The 16,575-nt window shown below is 39.8% G+C and overlaps 2 protein-coding genes across 2 annotated transcripts; one reads left to right on the top strand and one right to left on the bottom strand.

Annotated features, from left to right (window-relative positions):
• Nucleotides 1-357: 357 nt before the first annotated feature.
• rtcb (RNA 2',3'-cyclic phosphate and 5'-OH ligase) lies at nucleotides 358-6,489 on the bottom strand. The gene is made up of 12 exons (XM_020661392.3): nucleotides 6,206-6,489; nucleotides 3,723-3,801; nucleotides 3,564-3,631; nucleotides 3,376-3,475; nucleotides 2,828-2,984; nucleotides 2,559-2,715; nucleotides 2,274-2,433; nucleotides 2,023-2,198; nucleotides 1,760-1,948; nucleotides 1,570-1,680; nucleotides 912-1,031; nucleotides 358-811 (listed from the first exon to the last, which is right to left on the bottom strand). Exons 1-12 carry the CDS (start codon nucleotides 6,296-6,298, stop codon nucleotides 704-706), a joined length of 1,518 nt encoding a protein of 505 aa, XP_020517048.1. The 5' UTR covers nucleotides 6,299-6,489; the 3' UTR covers nucleotides 358-703.
• A 347-nt stretch (nucleotides 6,490-6,836) lies between these two features.
• On the top strand, nucleotides 6,837-16,103 carry fbxo7 (F-box protein 7). The gene is made up of 11 exons (XM_020655586.3): nucleotides 6,837-6,990; nucleotides 11,597-11,719; nucleotides 11,968-12,195; nucleotides 13,073-13,100; nucleotides 13,176-13,388; nucleotides 13,727-13,871; nucleotides 13,966-14,049; nucleotides 14,131-14,226; nucleotides 14,427-14,603; nucleotides 14,696-14,736; nucleotides 15,012-16,103. The coding sequence occupies exons 2-11, from the start codon at nucleotides 11,598-11,600 to the stop codon at nucleotides 15,330-15,332; spliced, it is 1,455 nt and encodes a 484-aa protein (XP_020511242.2). The 5' UTR covers nucleotides 6,837-6,990; nucleotide 11,597; the 3' UTR covers nucleotides 15,333-16,103.
• Nucleotides 16,104-16,575: the final 472 nt, after the last annotated feature.

Below are 16,575 nucleotides of genomic sequence, written 5' to 3'. Positions count from 1 at the left end.
GTTAAAGGAAATATTTTCTACAGATTAAAGTCCTAAATCGATTTAAATCCGTCTGGTTGAAACGTTTACTCTGAAAGGTATCAGCAGAGCAGCCATCAGCCTGCAGGAAAATGTTGAATGTAGCTTCACATTTCATGTAAACTGACACAGAATGAGCGTGATCTAAAAACTCTTACTAACATCCAAATAATCAGTGAGTATGTTCTTCTTCTTCTCTCTAGTTCTTGACTAAAACAGCTTTTATACACAAGGGGAGGAGCCGGCCGTCCCGTCCATGTAAACACGGCTCTGACAACAACACAGCCAGCGGGACTCGAGCTTCTCCCTCATTGTAGACAGTCAGGACTCAGAGACACATTTACACAGGACAGACTTTATGATTTATTGATGTGGATCATTCTTCCTTTAAAGTTTTCTGTAACAGAGTTTGTCGTATAATTAATCATGGCGTGATCACGTCTATTTGGATCACAGAAAAAACAAACAAAAAGAAATCTCTTTTTTTCAAAGCATTCAAACAAAAATGTTCCATTAGATTTTCTCTCTGATTAATTTAGCAAACTGAAATTCTCCCACCAGGAACAAAAAAAGAAAAAGTGAAGCTCCTCTTCTCTTGAAGATTTCTGTCCGTGACTTTCTCGTGTTTTGAACACCGAGGCGTCTTTGTTTGCTTTAAAGTCTTTGAACGCAGCATCGTGCAGCCTCATCCTTTGATCACAGCGATGGGTCTCAGTTTGATCGCCTTCTTACTGATCCCAGCGTCGTGACACGTGTTGACCACGTCCGTCACGTTCTTGTACGACTCGGGAGCCTGAAAGGAGGAAAAACAAAAAAACAACACTTCATCGTCTGCGTACAGAGATTTTTTTGTATTTTTACTGAAAGTTAAAATAAATAAACTTCTTTCTCACCTCCTCCATGACCAGTTTGGGTGAAGCGACTCGGATGGCGATCCCCTGATCGGCCAGTTTGTCCAGGACGTCCTGGAAGTCCAGGTTTCTGCGAGACTTTGCTCGAGACAGAGCGCGACCCTGAAACACAAAACAGGAAGTCATTTGAATTTGTCATATTTGAGTTTATCTTAAAGTCTTAATCTGTGATTTTTCACTCTTAAATGTATAAATCAAGTCTCTCCTCTGAAAATAACTCTGTGAGTCATGACTGTCTACAATGGGTGTAACACCCGAGTCCCACTGTCTGTGATGTTTTCAGAGTTTTCAGAGTCCTATCTTCACTTTGTTTACATCGCCGGGACGGCCGGCTGACTCCTCCCCTCATGTATAAGAGTTGTTTAATTGAGGGACTAGAGAAAAGAAGAATAACATACTGTACTCACTGCTTAACTGTGTTTCTAGATCACGCTCATTTCAGGTAAATTTACATGCAGTGTGAAGATACCAGCATAATAAAGATCGCTAGCATTAGCATGCTAACACAACAATGCAGCGCCAGTTGTTTTGGTTTCATGCTGGAGCTCAAGGGCGACATCTGCTGGATCAACAAATCACATATAAAGCCTTTAAAACTGGGAGCTGACTGTTGTTTTCATGTTTGAGAGAAATCTCGTACCGCTCCGTGACAGGTGGTGCCGAACGTCTCCGTCATGCCTTGTTCGGTCCCCGTGAGGACGTAGCTGCAGGTCCCCATCGTCCCCCCGATCAGAACCGGCTGACCCGTCAGCTGGAAGACAACAAAACATCAGAAGGTCATAAACCCGTTTTTAAATCGTTTATTTCCGTCCCTGCGAGCGGCTCCGTACCTGGTAGTCGACGGGGATGAGCGGGTGGTGCGGCGGGAACGCCCGCGTGGAGCCTTTGCGGTGGATCAGCAGCGTCTTCTGCTTCCCGTCCACCATGTGCTCCTCCACTTTGGCGATGTTGTGAGAGACGTCGTAGATGACGTGCATGTCCAGGTCGTCCGGCGTCGTGTTGAACACTTTGGAGAACGCCTGAAACGTTTAAAAAGTTCATCAGAGCCGAACGTCATTAAAGTGTTTGATGCCGTGCAGAGTGCAGAGCGTACCTGTCGGGTGAGGAAGGTCATGGACGAGCGGTTGACCCAGGCGTAGTTTCCTGCCGCCGCCATCCCCTTCAGGTAGTCCTGACCCTCCGCGGACGTGATGCGAGCACACGCCAGCTGACGGTCGTTCACCGTGATCTTGTCCCTCTTCATCGCCTTCTCCATGGCGACCAGAGCGTCTGTCAACAACATTTAAAGGTCAACAAGGTCAAAGAGAGCTTCTCGTTCTCCGGGTGTGCCGAGGCGACTCGTACCTGTAGCCACCTGGTGCCCGAGTCCTCTGCTGCCGCTGTGGATCATCACGCACACCTGTCCTTTGTGGTCGATGCCCATCTTCTTGGCGGCGTAGTCGTTATAGATCTCATCGACCACCTGGATCTCAGCGTAGTGATTTCCTGCTCCCAGAGTCCCGAGCTGCAACAGAGAGACGCATAGTGTGAGATGAACCTTACGTCTCCATGGTAACCAGACACAAATTACAAGCTACAAACTAACACAGGTGCTGACAGGAGGCGGAGCCCCAGAGGATGATGGGATACCTGTGGCAGGCCTCTCTTCTTGGCCTTGGAGGAAACCTTGTTGGGGTCGGCCTGCAGCATCCTGCCGTACTCCTCGCAGTGCTCCTTATCCTCGGCCCAGGCGTACCCCTCCCTCAGAGACCAGTCCACCCCCATCTCCAGAGCCTCCTCCAGGTCCCTGAACACACACGCACACACACACGCGCACACACACGCACACACACACAGGTCAGCAGGTGGGCAGGGATTGTGTGGCGGTCTGGACTGCTGCAGGCTCCGTCCTCACTTACTTGGCCCCCATGGGGATGACCCCCTTGGACCCGACCCCCACCGGGATGTGGTCGAACAGAGACTGAGCGAGCTGCTCCTTCACCGGCTGCACGTCGCCCTCGTCCAGGTTCGTCCTCAGCAGCCGCACGCCGCAGTTTATGTCGAAGCCGACACCACCTGCACAGACCACGAGGAGATACTGGAGAGTCAGACCAGAGACACGTAACCATGGCAACAAGAACTTAAGTCCTCAACACCCAGTATTGGTTCATATCGTGTTTTTAATAAAACAAAAGAACAAAACTAAATATTTATGATAAATAAAATCTGATTTCATTGTGGTAACAAAGCTAGTACTAACTATACAAGCTATCAAAACAACATCAAAGTTTATACCTCAGTTCTGACACCATTATTTTGGATCATTGAAAACTTTTAGACCAACATGGATAAAAACAAAGATGTTTGATTGAATGCTGCTAGCCAATTAAGGATTTGTGTTTCATATAATTCACTTAATACAGAAAAGAAATACGAGCTCTTGTCTTTAACTACACCTGAAACTTACCTGGAGACACGACAGCATCGGGGTCGTTCATGTCGAAGGCCGCCATGTTCCCGATCGCAAACCCGTAACCAGAGTGAACGTCGGGGAGGCCGATGGACCTCTGAGGGAAGATTAACCACAAAGTGATGAAGTGTAAACATAACGATCAACACGGCGCCGCTTTGAGCACGTTTCATCCTGACACTTACGTGAATGATCCCGGGCAGAGCCGCCACGTTCCCGATCTGTTTCATGGCTGGAAGGAATCCGCCCACACCTGAGGTAACATCAAAATATAAAATCACTTAACAAGGCAACAGTCGTGATGATGATGAAGATGATGATGTAGAGAGAGAAGAGACGCCGACCTCCTCCTCGACAGGCGTTACGAAGCTCCTCAAACATCAGCTTCTCCAGAGGATCGTTCACGTAGAAGATCCCCTCGACCTGCGACGCACAGACATCTGATGATTGTTCACGTTTCAATACATTCAATCAATTAAACATATGCAACCTTCAAAACACCTCAAACACTGGAGAAAAGAAAACCAAGTCTGTGACCTTTAACCTCTATTATTGTCTTGTGTCACTTGTGCCTTTGTATTTGTCTTTCTCTGTTACCTGCCGAGGGACAACAGATGGAAAGTAGCACTTCTGCTATAATCTGACATTTTTACAGCTGTAATTGTTACAGCTGTTCATCAAAGTCAAAGTCAACTTTATTGTCAATTTCAAAATATGTCAGACATGCAGTGGAATCAAAATTGCTTTTGTCTCCGTCCCGCGGTGCAATACAACCAAAATAAGATAAACTAAAATAAGATAAGGTAAAATAGATAAAATAAAATAAGATAAGGTAAAATAAATAAGATAAGATAAGGTAAAATAGATAAAATAAAATAAGGTAAAATAGATAAAATAAAATAAGATAAGGTAAAATAGATTAAATAAAATAAGATAAGGTAAAATAGATAAAAATAAAATAAGATAAAATAAAATAAGGTAAAATAAGATAAGGTAAAATAGATAAAATAAAATGAGGTATAATAAGATAAAATAAAATAAAATAAGATAAAATAAATAAAATAAAATAAGATAAGGTAAAATAGATAAAATAAAATAAGATAAGGTAAAATAGATAAAATAAAATAAGATAAGGTAAAATAAATAAAATAAGATAAGATAAGGTAAAATAGATAAAATAAAATAAGGTAAAATAGATAAAATAAAATAAGATAAGGTAAAATAGATAAAATAAAATAAGATAAGGTAAAATAGATTAAATAAAATAAGATAAGGTAAAATAGATAAAAAATAAAATAAGATAAAATAAAATAAGGTAAAATAAGATAAGGTAAAATAGATAAAATAAAATGAGGTATAATAAGATAAAATAAAATAAAATAAGATAAGGTAAAATAAATAAAATAAAATAAGATAAGGTAAAATAGATAAAATAAAATAAGATAAGGTAAAATAGATAAAATAAAATAAGATAAGGTAAAATAGATAAAATAAGATAAAATAAAATAAGATAAAATAAAATAAGGTAAAATAGATAAAATAAAATAAAATAAGATAAGGTAAAATAGATAAAATAAAATAAGATAAAATAAAATAAGGTAAAATAGATAAAATAAAATAAAATAATGTAAAATAGATAAAATAAAATAAGATAAGGTAAAATAGATAAAATAAAATAAGGTAAAATAGATAAAATAAAATAAGATAAGGTAAAATAGATAAAATAAAATAAGATAAGGTAAAATAGATTAAATAATATAAGATAAGGTAAAATAGATAAAAATAAAATAAGATAAAATAAAATAAGGTAAAATAGATCAAATAAAATAAAATAAAATAATGTAAAATAAGATAAGGTAAAATAGATAAAATAAAATAAGATAAAATAAAATAATGTAAAATAAGATAAGGTAAAATAGATAAAATAAAATAAGATAAAATAAAATAATGTAAAATAAGATAAGGTAAAATAGATAAAATAAAATAAGATAAAATAAAATAATGTAAAATAAGATAAGGTAAAATAAGCTAAAATAAAATAAAATAACATAAATAATATTTACAGTAATAAATTCTAACTTGTGCAAAAGGTACAAAACAAAATGGTAAATAAAATAAAATTTAAAGAAAAAGTAAACTTGTGCAATATGTGCAATGTGCAGTAAACTGAGTGTACTACATTCATTAATATGCACTGTCCCTAACAAATAAATAAATAAAATAAATAATAAAAATTAGGGGAACAATGATTTTAAAACTGCAACATTATACCTGTAAAAATCAAACGATATTAATACCTGTTTGGCAACAAAAACAGAAGTCCTAAACACCAAATATTATGTAGTATATATGTTGGAATATTGACAGTTTGGAGTTGTTCTGTAATTTGTGTTGTTCTCACTCCTCTCCTTCACACCTGTCTAATTAAATACTGTAGTTGTTTTAAGTTTCAGCACTTTTGATGCTATCTTTCATTAAAACAACAGAATGTAGCTGATGGATTATGGATGCTTGGACACTTTGTTAAGTGTTAATCTTGTTCTTCTGCTGATATCAATTAAAAAACAGGTGGATTCACCTTTTACATTTTACAGGTAATAAATACGTAATTGAGCTACGTCATCACGCTTAAACTTTGCTATGTGGCTGACTTTCTGTGATAATTTGTTACTGATTTGTGACTATAATTAGTTGTTAATGGTTATATTTTCAGGTGGGGGTTTGGTTAAAGTGTTTATATTTATTCAACATGTGCGAACTGAAGTTTACTGCGGCTCTGCGAGCTAACCAGTTAGCCACATTAGCTGCTAGTCAAAGTGAGTCTCACCTGCATGTTAGGAACGAAACCCTTTTTAATCCTCCAGCAGGTTCCGTTGATCTTCTCCAGGTACTGCAGCTCGTCATTATAACTCCGGCTCATGTTTCTGATTCAAAACGGATCAATATGATTCAATATGATTCAATATGATTCAATATAACAGCGTTTCAGGATGCGATTACCCGGCTGTCTGCCAGATTGCATACAGACAGAGAGGTACGGAAGCCCAAAAGCAGTTTGACAGAAGAACGCGATTGGTAAAAAGGCATGACTCAGTATTTTATTAATATATAACTTTTTTTTTTGCGTTTAACAAGAAAAAAAAGTCTCAACTTCGAGACGCTTTTACTACAGCTTGTTTTTGTTTTCGTCAGTTAGTGTTTTAGCTCATACACAAGCTGCTCGCTTGCCGTAATTGTAGTCAAACTCTTCTTATCAAGTTTAAGAGAAACGAAGATGTTTGAGAGGCCTTCAAATTAAAAGAAACAGAATAGCGCATTTATATTACATAGCAGGTTAAGAACTCCAATATAAAGTATATATTTAAACTACAAAACGTAAACGATATTGGAATGGGAAAAGAACGATTTATTTCCTAAACTACTTTTAAAACAAACTTTAAAAATACATTTAAAGTTTTATTTTGTTAAATCGTCAAGTCGTCAACAGGAAGTGGTGTTTTAAACTGCGCTTGCCTGATTCCGCTGTCATGGTGCAGCTGTATGTGTTTGCTGTGAGCTTTAATAATAGAAGTTTGGTAGCAGGACGTGGATTGAACCTCTTTAATTCATCATGTAAGTGTTTTTGTTTTTATCTTCAAACACTGACTGCGTTAAAGACTCAAACGGTCAGTTAGCTGGCTAGTTAGCACGAAGTTAGTTAGCTAGCTGCTGTTACGCAGCAACGAAACAGAAACTTTTCTTCTTCAATAACAAAACAATAACTGAAGATAAAGTCCGCAGACCTGTTTCATGTTGAGTTCTTTTAAATAAAGACATTAGACGTTTTGTATTTTATCCTTTTTGAAAGTTTTACTCCAAACGAAACAATATAAAATAATCTTCATTTAGCATCCTGTTGAGATTACAAGACAAACTCCTGCACACTCACTGTCTAAACCAGAGGTGGGCAACTGGCGGCCCGGGGGCCACATGCGGCCCCCATCAACCCTCAATGTGGCCCTCAGGTCAATTAATTGGAAACATGAAGAAAACTTGACAAAATCTGCCATGAAATCATCAAAACCAGAAATATGTCCAGAATAATGTTTGATCAGTGGTGTATGTTGACACATAATCGACTGAAATCGTTTTGGTATTCTATAATTTGGCTCCCTGCTGTGATCTTAGTCGCTCATCACTGATCTAAACTGCAAACATCGGTACCGGTTTGTTGTTGTTCAGATTAGAAAAGTGTGCAGGAGTTTGCCTGCAATTTCCCCTCCTACACACCTGTCTTAACAAATATATATTTATTTCAAAGCTTCTGCATGTCGATCATTACAGAACATCATTACAGAACATCATCACAGAACATCATCACAGAACATCATCACAGAACATCATTACAGAACATCCATCATTACAGAACATCATTACAGAACATCATCACAGAACATCATTACAGAACATCATCACAGAACATCATCACAGAACATCATTACAGAACATCCATCATTACAGAACATCATTACAGAACATCATCACAGAACATCATCACAGAACATCATCACAGAACATCATTACAGAACATCCATCATTACAGAACATCATTACAGAACATCATCACAGAACATCATTACAGAACATCATCACAGAACATCATCACAGAACATCATTACAGAACATCCATCATCACAGAACATCCATCATCACAGAACATCCATCATTACAGAACATCATTACAGAACATCCATCATTACAGAACATCATTACAGAACATCCATCATTACAGAACATCATCACAGAACATCATCACAGAACATCCATCATCACAGAACATCATTACAGAACATCCATCATCACAGAACATCCATCATTACAGAACATCATTACAGAACATCATTACAGAACATCCATCATCACAGAACATCCATCATCACAGAACATCCATCATTACAGAACATCCATCATTACAGAACATCATTACAGAACATCCATCATTACAGAACATCATTACTGAACATCATTACAGAACATCCATCATTACAGAACATCATTACAGAACATCCATCACTACAGAACATCCATCATTACAGAACATCATTACAGAACATCCATCATCACAGAACATCCATCATCACAGAACATCATTACAGAACATCATTACAGAACATCATTACAGAACATCCATCATCACAGAACATCATTACAGAACATCCATCATCACAGAACATCCATCATTACAGAACATCATTACAGAACATCCATCATTACAGAACATCATTACAGAACATCCATCATTACAGAACATCATTACAGAACATCCATCATTACAGAACATCATTACAGAACATCATCAAAGAACATCCATCATTACAGAACATCATTACAGAACATCATCACAGAACATCATCACAGAACATCATCACAGAACATCATTACAGAACATCATTACAGAACATCCATCATTACAGAACATCCATCATCACAGAACATCCATCATCACAGAACATCCATCATTACAGAACATCATTACAGAACATCCATCATTACAGAACATCCATCATTACAGAACATCATTACAGAACATCCATCATTACAGAACATCATCACAGAACATCATCACAGAACATCATTACAGAACATCCATCATCACAGAACATCCATCATTACAGAACATCATTACAGAACATCATTACAGAACATCATTACAGAACATCCATCATCACAGAACATCCATCATCACAGAACATCCATCACAGAACATCCATCATTACAGAACATCATTACAGAACATCCATCATTACAGAACATCATTACTGAACATCATTACAGAACATCCATCATTACAGAACATCATTACAGAACATCCATCATTACAGAACATCCATCATCACAGAACATCCATCATCACAGAACATCATTACAGAACATCATTACAGAACATCATTACAGAACATCCATCATCACAGAACATCCATCATCACAGAACATCCATCATTACAGAACATAATTACAGAACATCATTACAGAACATCCATCATTACAGAACATCCATCATCACAGAACATCCATCATTACAGAACATCATTACAGAACATCATTACAGAACATCCATCATCACAGAACATCCATCATTACAGAACATCCATCATCACAGAACATCCATCATTACAGAACATAATTACAGAACATCATTACAGAACATCCATCATTACAGAACATCCATCATCACAGAACATCCATCATTACAGAACATCATTACAGAACATCTTTACAGAACATCCATCATTACAGAACATCATTACAGAACATCCATCATTACAGAACATCCATCATTACAGAACATCATTACAGAACATCCATCATCACAGAACATCCATCATTACTGAACATCCATCATTACAGAACATCATTACAGAACATCCATCATTACAGAACATCATTACAGAACATCCATCATCACTGAACATCCATTATTACAGAACATCCATCATTACAGAACATCATTACAGAACATCCATCATTACAGAACATCCATTATTACAGAACATCCATCATTACAGAACATCCATCATTACTGAACATCATTACAGAACATCCATCATTACAGAACATCCATCATTACAGAACATCCATCATCACAGAACATCCATCATTACAGAACATCCATCATCACAGAACATCCATCATCACAGAACATCATTACAGAACATCCATCATCACAGAACATCATTACAGAACATCCATCATTACAGAACATCATTACAGAACATCATTACAGAACATCATTACAGAACATCCATCATCACAGAACATCCATCATCACAGAACATCATTACAGAACATCCATCATCACAGAACATCCATCATTACAGAACATCATTACAGAACATCATTACAGAACATCCATCATTACAGAACATCCATCATCACAGAACATCCATCATTACAGAACATCATTACAGAACATCATTACAGAACATCCATCATTACAGAACATCATTACAGAACATCCATCATTACAGAACATCCATCATTACAGAACATCATTACAGAACATCCATCATTACAGAACATCATTACAGAACATCCATCATTACTGAACATCATTACAGAACATCCATCATTACAGAACATCATTACAGAACATCCATCATTACAGAACATCCATCATTACAGAACATCATTACAGAACATCCATCATTACAGAACATCATTACAGAACACCCATCATTACTGAACATCATTACAGAACATCCATCATCACAGAACATCCATCATTACTGAACATCCATCATTACAGAACATCATTACAGAACATCCATCATTACAGAACATCATTACAGAACATCCATCATTACAGAACATCCATCATTACAGAACATCATTACAGAACATCCATCATTACAGAACATCCATCATTACAGAACATCATTACAGAACATCCATCATTACAGAACATCCATCATTACAGAACATCATTACAGAACATCCATTATTACAGAACATCCATCATTACAGAACATCCATCATTACAGAACATCCATCATTACAGAACATCCATTATTACTGAACATCATTACAGAACATCCATCATTACAGAACATCATTACAGAACATCCATCATTACAGAACATCATTACAGAACATCCATCATTACAGAACATCCATCATTACAGAACATCCATCATTACAGAACATCCATTATTACTGAACATCATTACAGAACATCCATTATTACTGAACATCATTACAGAACATCCATCATTACAGAACATCATTACAGAACATCCATCATTACAGAACATCCATCATTACAGAACATCATTACAGAACATCCATCATTACAGAACATCATTACAGAACATCATTACAGAACATCATTACTGAACATCCATCATTACAGAACATCATTACAGAACATCCATCATTACAGAACATCCATCATTACAGAACATCATTACAGAACATCCATCATTACAGAACATCATTACAGAACATCATTACTGAACATCCATCATTACAGAACATCATTACAGAACATCATTACAGAACATCCATCATTACAGAACATCATTACAGAACATCCATCATTACAGAACATCGATCCTTACTGAACATCATTACAGTAACAGAGATCGTATCGTTTTATAACTCGTGGTATTGAATCGTATAAAATCATTTAAAATTTGACAACCTTAAAGGTCCGGGTGTTCTTTCTTTCTGTCATGTCCAGTATGAAGCTTCGTGTTCGGATCCATCGGCAGACCAGCAGGGTGGACTTGCCGGGAGAAGAACCCAGTGTGACTGACCTCAGAGACCACATCAAGGAGACGCTCCTGTGCTCGCTGCAGATCAGGTCAGACAGACCGGTTCATGTTGTTGCTGTAGTTAAGTTGATTGATAATTGATTTGCTCATTGGGTGCTTAAAAATAAATGGGGGGGGGGGGGGAACAGAAGTGTCCCCCCCCCCCCCCCCCCCCCCCGTGTTGTCTTCAGAGGTTGTAACAGGCGATGCAGAGGAGAGTGTGTGTGTGTGTGTTACAGAACATTACATTACATTGCTCCCACTGCGCTGTAACTCAGTGTTTGTGTGCCTCTCTCAGTGCAGACACAGAGTTCAGTTTGTCTCTGAACGGCTCAGAGCCTCTCACAGACGCCGGACAGACTCTGTCGTCCTGCGGCATCGTGTCCGGAGATTTGATCTGCGTCATCCTGCCCGAGTCTGCAGCCGCCGACATCCCAGACTCCTCCATGGAGAGCGTATCCTCCTCCACCAACACCACCTCTGCAAACTCTGTCAGCTCGGGAACAAGCAGCACTGAGACCCAGAGGTAAGAGCCCTATTTATTTTATATTTATGTTGTTGTCTTCGATACCACATGATCCACAGTCATGAAAAGTTCTGAAACTTCAAAAAAGTCAGTCATATTTTTAGCTACGAGAGAAAGAGAGCACTTTCTAAATTGCACAAATATGTTGGTAAAGAAACATTGCCAACATTTTCCTTGCTGCATTTGCAGATATTATTTACTCTTTACAATCAACCCAGGCCTCATGTTTAGATTGTATCTTTAAATAAGATGTGTTTGTGCTTGATGATATTAAGTGTTAAGTATTCCCCCCCACTCACCTCCTTCAAGAAATCCCTCAAAACTCACCTTTTCATCACTGCCGACAACCACTAACTCCTCCCCTCCCCCCCACATGACTTCTTCATTGTACTGTCCTCGTCGTTTTTTGTTTTGTTTTATGGTTTTATGTTTTGTCAAAGCGTCTTTGAGTTCTTACAAAAGCGCTATAAAAAACCAATGTAGTATTATTATTATTATTATTGTTATTATTATTTAACTTTAAATGAGTCTTGTACTTTTGGTGGTGAGATTTGAGCTTCTTAGTGCGGCTCAGTCGTCGTTATGCAGCGACCGTAAATTTCTTCTTCCTGTGAGAAGTTCTAAATTACAAATCTGTCGTTTGAGGAAGGAGGGAGGATAAATCAGCCCGATGCACCTCGTTAAAAATGATCAATGGTTCCAGGCAAAGAGTCTCTGTTAAGATAACTTTCACTTCCCCGGCTGGGTGGAGCTCAGAGGCAGCATCTGTGTGTCTTTATTTTCACTTTCTTTATTGTGAAAACAGAAGCTCTGAATCTGAAGGACTTTTAAAAAAACCTCTGACAGTAAATTCTGTTCTTCATTGTTGAATCATCAGACACACGGCAGAGATGTCTTCCTCCCAGGTGAGTGGAAACATGTCCGACTAGTGGAGTTCAAAGTTCATGTCTGGTGTGAGATTCTAAAGAATCTTCTTTCAGCCCGGCGGCAGCAGTAGCATCTCTGCAGACTGCGAGCAGCTCGCCACGGCGTCCTCCTCCTGCTGGGAGCCGATGCTCTGCAGCGAGGCCGAGGAGGGTCAGGCTCCTCTCTCACTCGAGCTCCTCTACCAGTCGGCCCAGACCGCCGGGCCCAGCGACGCCGTCATGGTGGCCGCCAACCAGCTTATGTTGGAGACCGGGTTTGTTCCTCAGGTGAGACTGCAGACAACCAGGACCCGTTGTTCAGGTGTGATCAGCTGATCCAAATTATATCAGCTGTGTGTGTGTGTGTGTGTGTGTGTGTGTGTGTGTGTGTGTGTGTGTGTGTGTGTGTGTGTGTGTGTGTGTGTGTGTGTGTGTGTGTGTGTGTGTGTGTGTGTGTGTGTGTGTGTGTCTCTGTGTGTGTGTCTCTGTGTGTGTGTGTGTGTGTGTCTGTGTGTGTGTCTCTGTGTGTGTGTGTGTGTGTGTCTCTGTGTGTGTGTGTGTGTGTGTGTGTGTGTGTGTGTGTGTCTCTGTGTGTGTGTCTCTGTGTGTGTGTGTGTGTGTTACAGGGCTGTGGGCTGAAAGCTGCTGAGATGCCTGCAGGTTGGAGGTCAGCTGGTGGAGTTTACAGACTGCAGTATGTTCACCCTCTGTGTGAGAACAGCGTGGTGTCTGTGCTGGCGTTGTGTATGGGCCCCGTGCTCGTCATCAACGGTCAGTTTGAAGATTTCATGACTTAAAGATTTGAAGCGTTCTGATTGGTCCATTCTCCTCTGAATATTCAGACTGTTTGTTTTTCTTTCTGCAGCGACTCTGAAGGTGAACGAAACCGTCGACACGATCCCCAAACTGACCCTGAACCCCCGCAGCTACGTGACTGACCTGTGCCCAGGTAACGCTCCCATTGGTCGATTTAACCTCCTAGAGGTGCGTTTCATTTAATGACTCTGATGAGTCTGTTCTGTTTATTCAGGAGACGGTGCAGCCGCAGCTTTTAAAGACCTGAAGAAACTGTCCCGGATATTTAAAGACCAGCTGGCGTACCAGCTGATCGCTGCAGCCAGAGCAGGTACACACACACACACACACACACACACACACACACACACACACACACACACACACACACACACACACACACACACACACACACACACACACACACACACACACACACACACAGAGCCTCAACTTCATATTTTGTATTTTTGTATATTTCTTTTATTTATGATTCAAAGAATAAAAAACGACATTTTGGTGTTTTTCCAGCGATGTCTCTGCCCGTGGCGTTCGGTCTGGCCGCTCTTCCTCCTGAACTCACCCTCAGGATCCTCCGGCTGCTGGACGTCACCTCTGTGGTCAGACTGTCGTCCGTCTGCAAACACTTGAACAACGCCACAGACGACTCCACGCTGTGGAGACACCTGTACCGCAGAGACTTCACAGGTGAGCTTTTCAAAACGTCTCTCTTCTCAGTCTTTGTTTATGACGGAGACGTTTAATAAACAACAAATAAACAAACTGCTGTTTGTGTTCAGATTCAGATCCAAGCAGACCCAGAGACTCGGACTGGAAGCAGGTGAGACAAACACAGTCAGAGTCGATGAAACAAACTGACTCAATCATTATTTATTAGGATGTTTCACAGGTCTATAAAAATGATTAAAAGAAAAATGTGCAACTTGTTGATCCAGTAGATGTCGCCCTTGAGCTCCAGCATGAAACCAAAACAAACTTATTTTTGGCCACGCCTCCTCCATCCTGAAGCCCCGCCCTCCTGCAGAGACATTACAAAGAAGATGTTTTTTTTATGTAAATGTATTTCATATTTTCCTCGTCTGTTTCTGTCTCCAGATCTACAAACGCTCCCACAAACATCGCTCTGAACTCCGTCGTCTGTCTCACCCCCGATCCCTCCCTCCTCTCCCCTGGAACCCGCCGGACATCTTCCCACCCTTCCCACCCTTCCCCCTCCCGCTCGCCCCTCCTGTGCCCGGCATCATCGGGGGTGCTTACGACCAGAGACCCGAGGAGCTCCCCCGCGGCCTCCTGCCCCGGCCTCGCTTCGACCCCATCAGCGCGCTCCGAAATCCGGAGAGGCGACCTCAGGGCGACCCCCGGAGATATCGTCCGCTGGGGGGGCGACCTGCAGACGTGCGGCGAGGTTTCATCTGAGTCTTCTTCTGCAGAAATAAAACACAGAGCTGAGTCAGACGTGTGTTTGTTCATAAGAGAGAGAGAGGAAACACAAACTGATTTATATTAAAACGATACAATCTGATATTTTAATGATCCATAAAATCTAAAAACACAAAACCTTTGAAATAACTACATCGGATTCTTCACACGACACCACAGAAGAAGAATGAATGCAGCCAAACATCTGCATGAAACATCTTTCTGCAGTTCAGACACTCAGAGAAGCAGAAACATTTATTAACTTCATCACGTTTGTCTCATATCTGCAGCCGGGTCTGTACAGATGACCTCTGACCTCTAAATTCTAATTTGAGTTTTTATTTAATTAAAAAGTCGACATTCAGCACAGCACACCTGAGGCTCGCTCACCTGAGGCTCGCTCACCTGGGGCGTCTTCACAGGTTCATCTGTCCGGTGTTTAATCCTGTCTGAGACTCTGAACTGTATGGAAGCCCATTTGGGACAAAAGAGGAAATATAAATAGAAAAGTATTTAACGTTTGAGGGTAAGAAAAAGGCACTTTGGCACCTTTATGTTTTTGTACTAAACTATTTTTAAATCATGATTAAACCCTCAAACTTAACGCACACGTCTGTGTTAAGACGAGAGAGACACCCGTTGTGAAAATCAGGGTCGATACCGATGTTTGAGTCATGGCTTCTTTTGGTGTCAGACTTCACAGCTGACATTTTCAGAGTTTGTTCAACAGGTGACGTCATCTGCCCAATAAAAAACATTCTTCTCTAAGTCCCCGTGTCCACCTGGTTTTTTTTGAAGCAGAAAATCGCTCACTGTGCACTTGCATGAAGTGTTTGTGTGCTGAGAAGAAAAGCGCTGCATGTCCGTCCTGTCTCTATGACAACAGTCTGTTGATGACGATCGCTGTATGGCCGACTCTGCTCTGAAGCAGCGGAGGCGATTTGGGGTTAAGTGTCTTGCCCGAGGACACATCGGACATGTGGCTGCAGGAGCTGGGGATCGAACCCTCAACACACATTTACCACAAAGTTTTCTCAAATTGAGACTTCCTATGTAAATGTTTATTGTTTCATTAGTTTATTTTAAAGGTTCAACCCTGATTTTTGTTCATTAAGAACATAGACTGTAAATTTTAAGAATATTTAGTTATTAAGAGTTGTGCTTTGTTTATTTTTATGGATTTTAAATCCTTAAACTCCTCGAATCCTGACCTGATGCTATTAAAATCATATTACAGTTT

The sequence above is a fragment of the Labrus bergylta genome, chromosome 23, assembly GCF_963930695.1.
Source record: "Labrus bergylta chromosome 23, fLabBer1.1, whole genome shotgun sequence".
In the NCBI taxonomy this organism is placed as follows: domain Eukaryota; kingdom Metazoa; phylum Chordata; class Actinopteri; order Labriformes; family Labridae; genus Labrus; species Labrus bergylta.
This window is presented reverse-complemented; position numbering and strand designations above follow the sequence as displayed.

What these genes read in the sequence shown, in the direction of transcription:
- fbxo7 (XM_020655586.3), top strand. Translation starts at nt 11,598, where the DNA reads ATGAAGCTTCGTGTTCGGATCCATCGGCAGACCAGCAGGGTGGACTTG. An exon ending in AGACCGGGTTTGTTCCTCAG is followed by an intron (nt 13,389 to 13,726) that starts GTGAGACTGCAG and finishes TGTGTGTTACAG; the next exon opens with GGCTGTGGGCTGAAAGCTGC. An exon ending in CGTGACTGACCTGTGCCCAG is followed by an intron (nt 14,050 to 14,130) that starts GTAACGCTCCCA and finishes CTGTTTATTCAG; the next exon opens with GAGACGGTGCAGCCGCAGCT.
- rtcb (XM_020661392.3), bottom strand. Translation starts at nt 6,298, where the DNA reads ATGAGCCGGAGTTATAATGACGAGCTGCAGTACCTGGAGAAGATCAAC. An exon ending in CTCTGCCCGGGATCATTCAC is followed by an intron (nt 3,476 to 3,563) that starts GTAAGTGTCAGG and finishes ATCTTCCCTCAG; the next exon opens with AGGTCCATCGGCCTCCCCGA. An exon ending in GCACCACCTGTCACGGAGCG is followed by an intron (nt 1,032 to 1,569) that starts GTACGAGATTTC and finishes TTTGTGTTTCAG; the next exon opens with GGTCGCGCTCTGTCTCGAGC.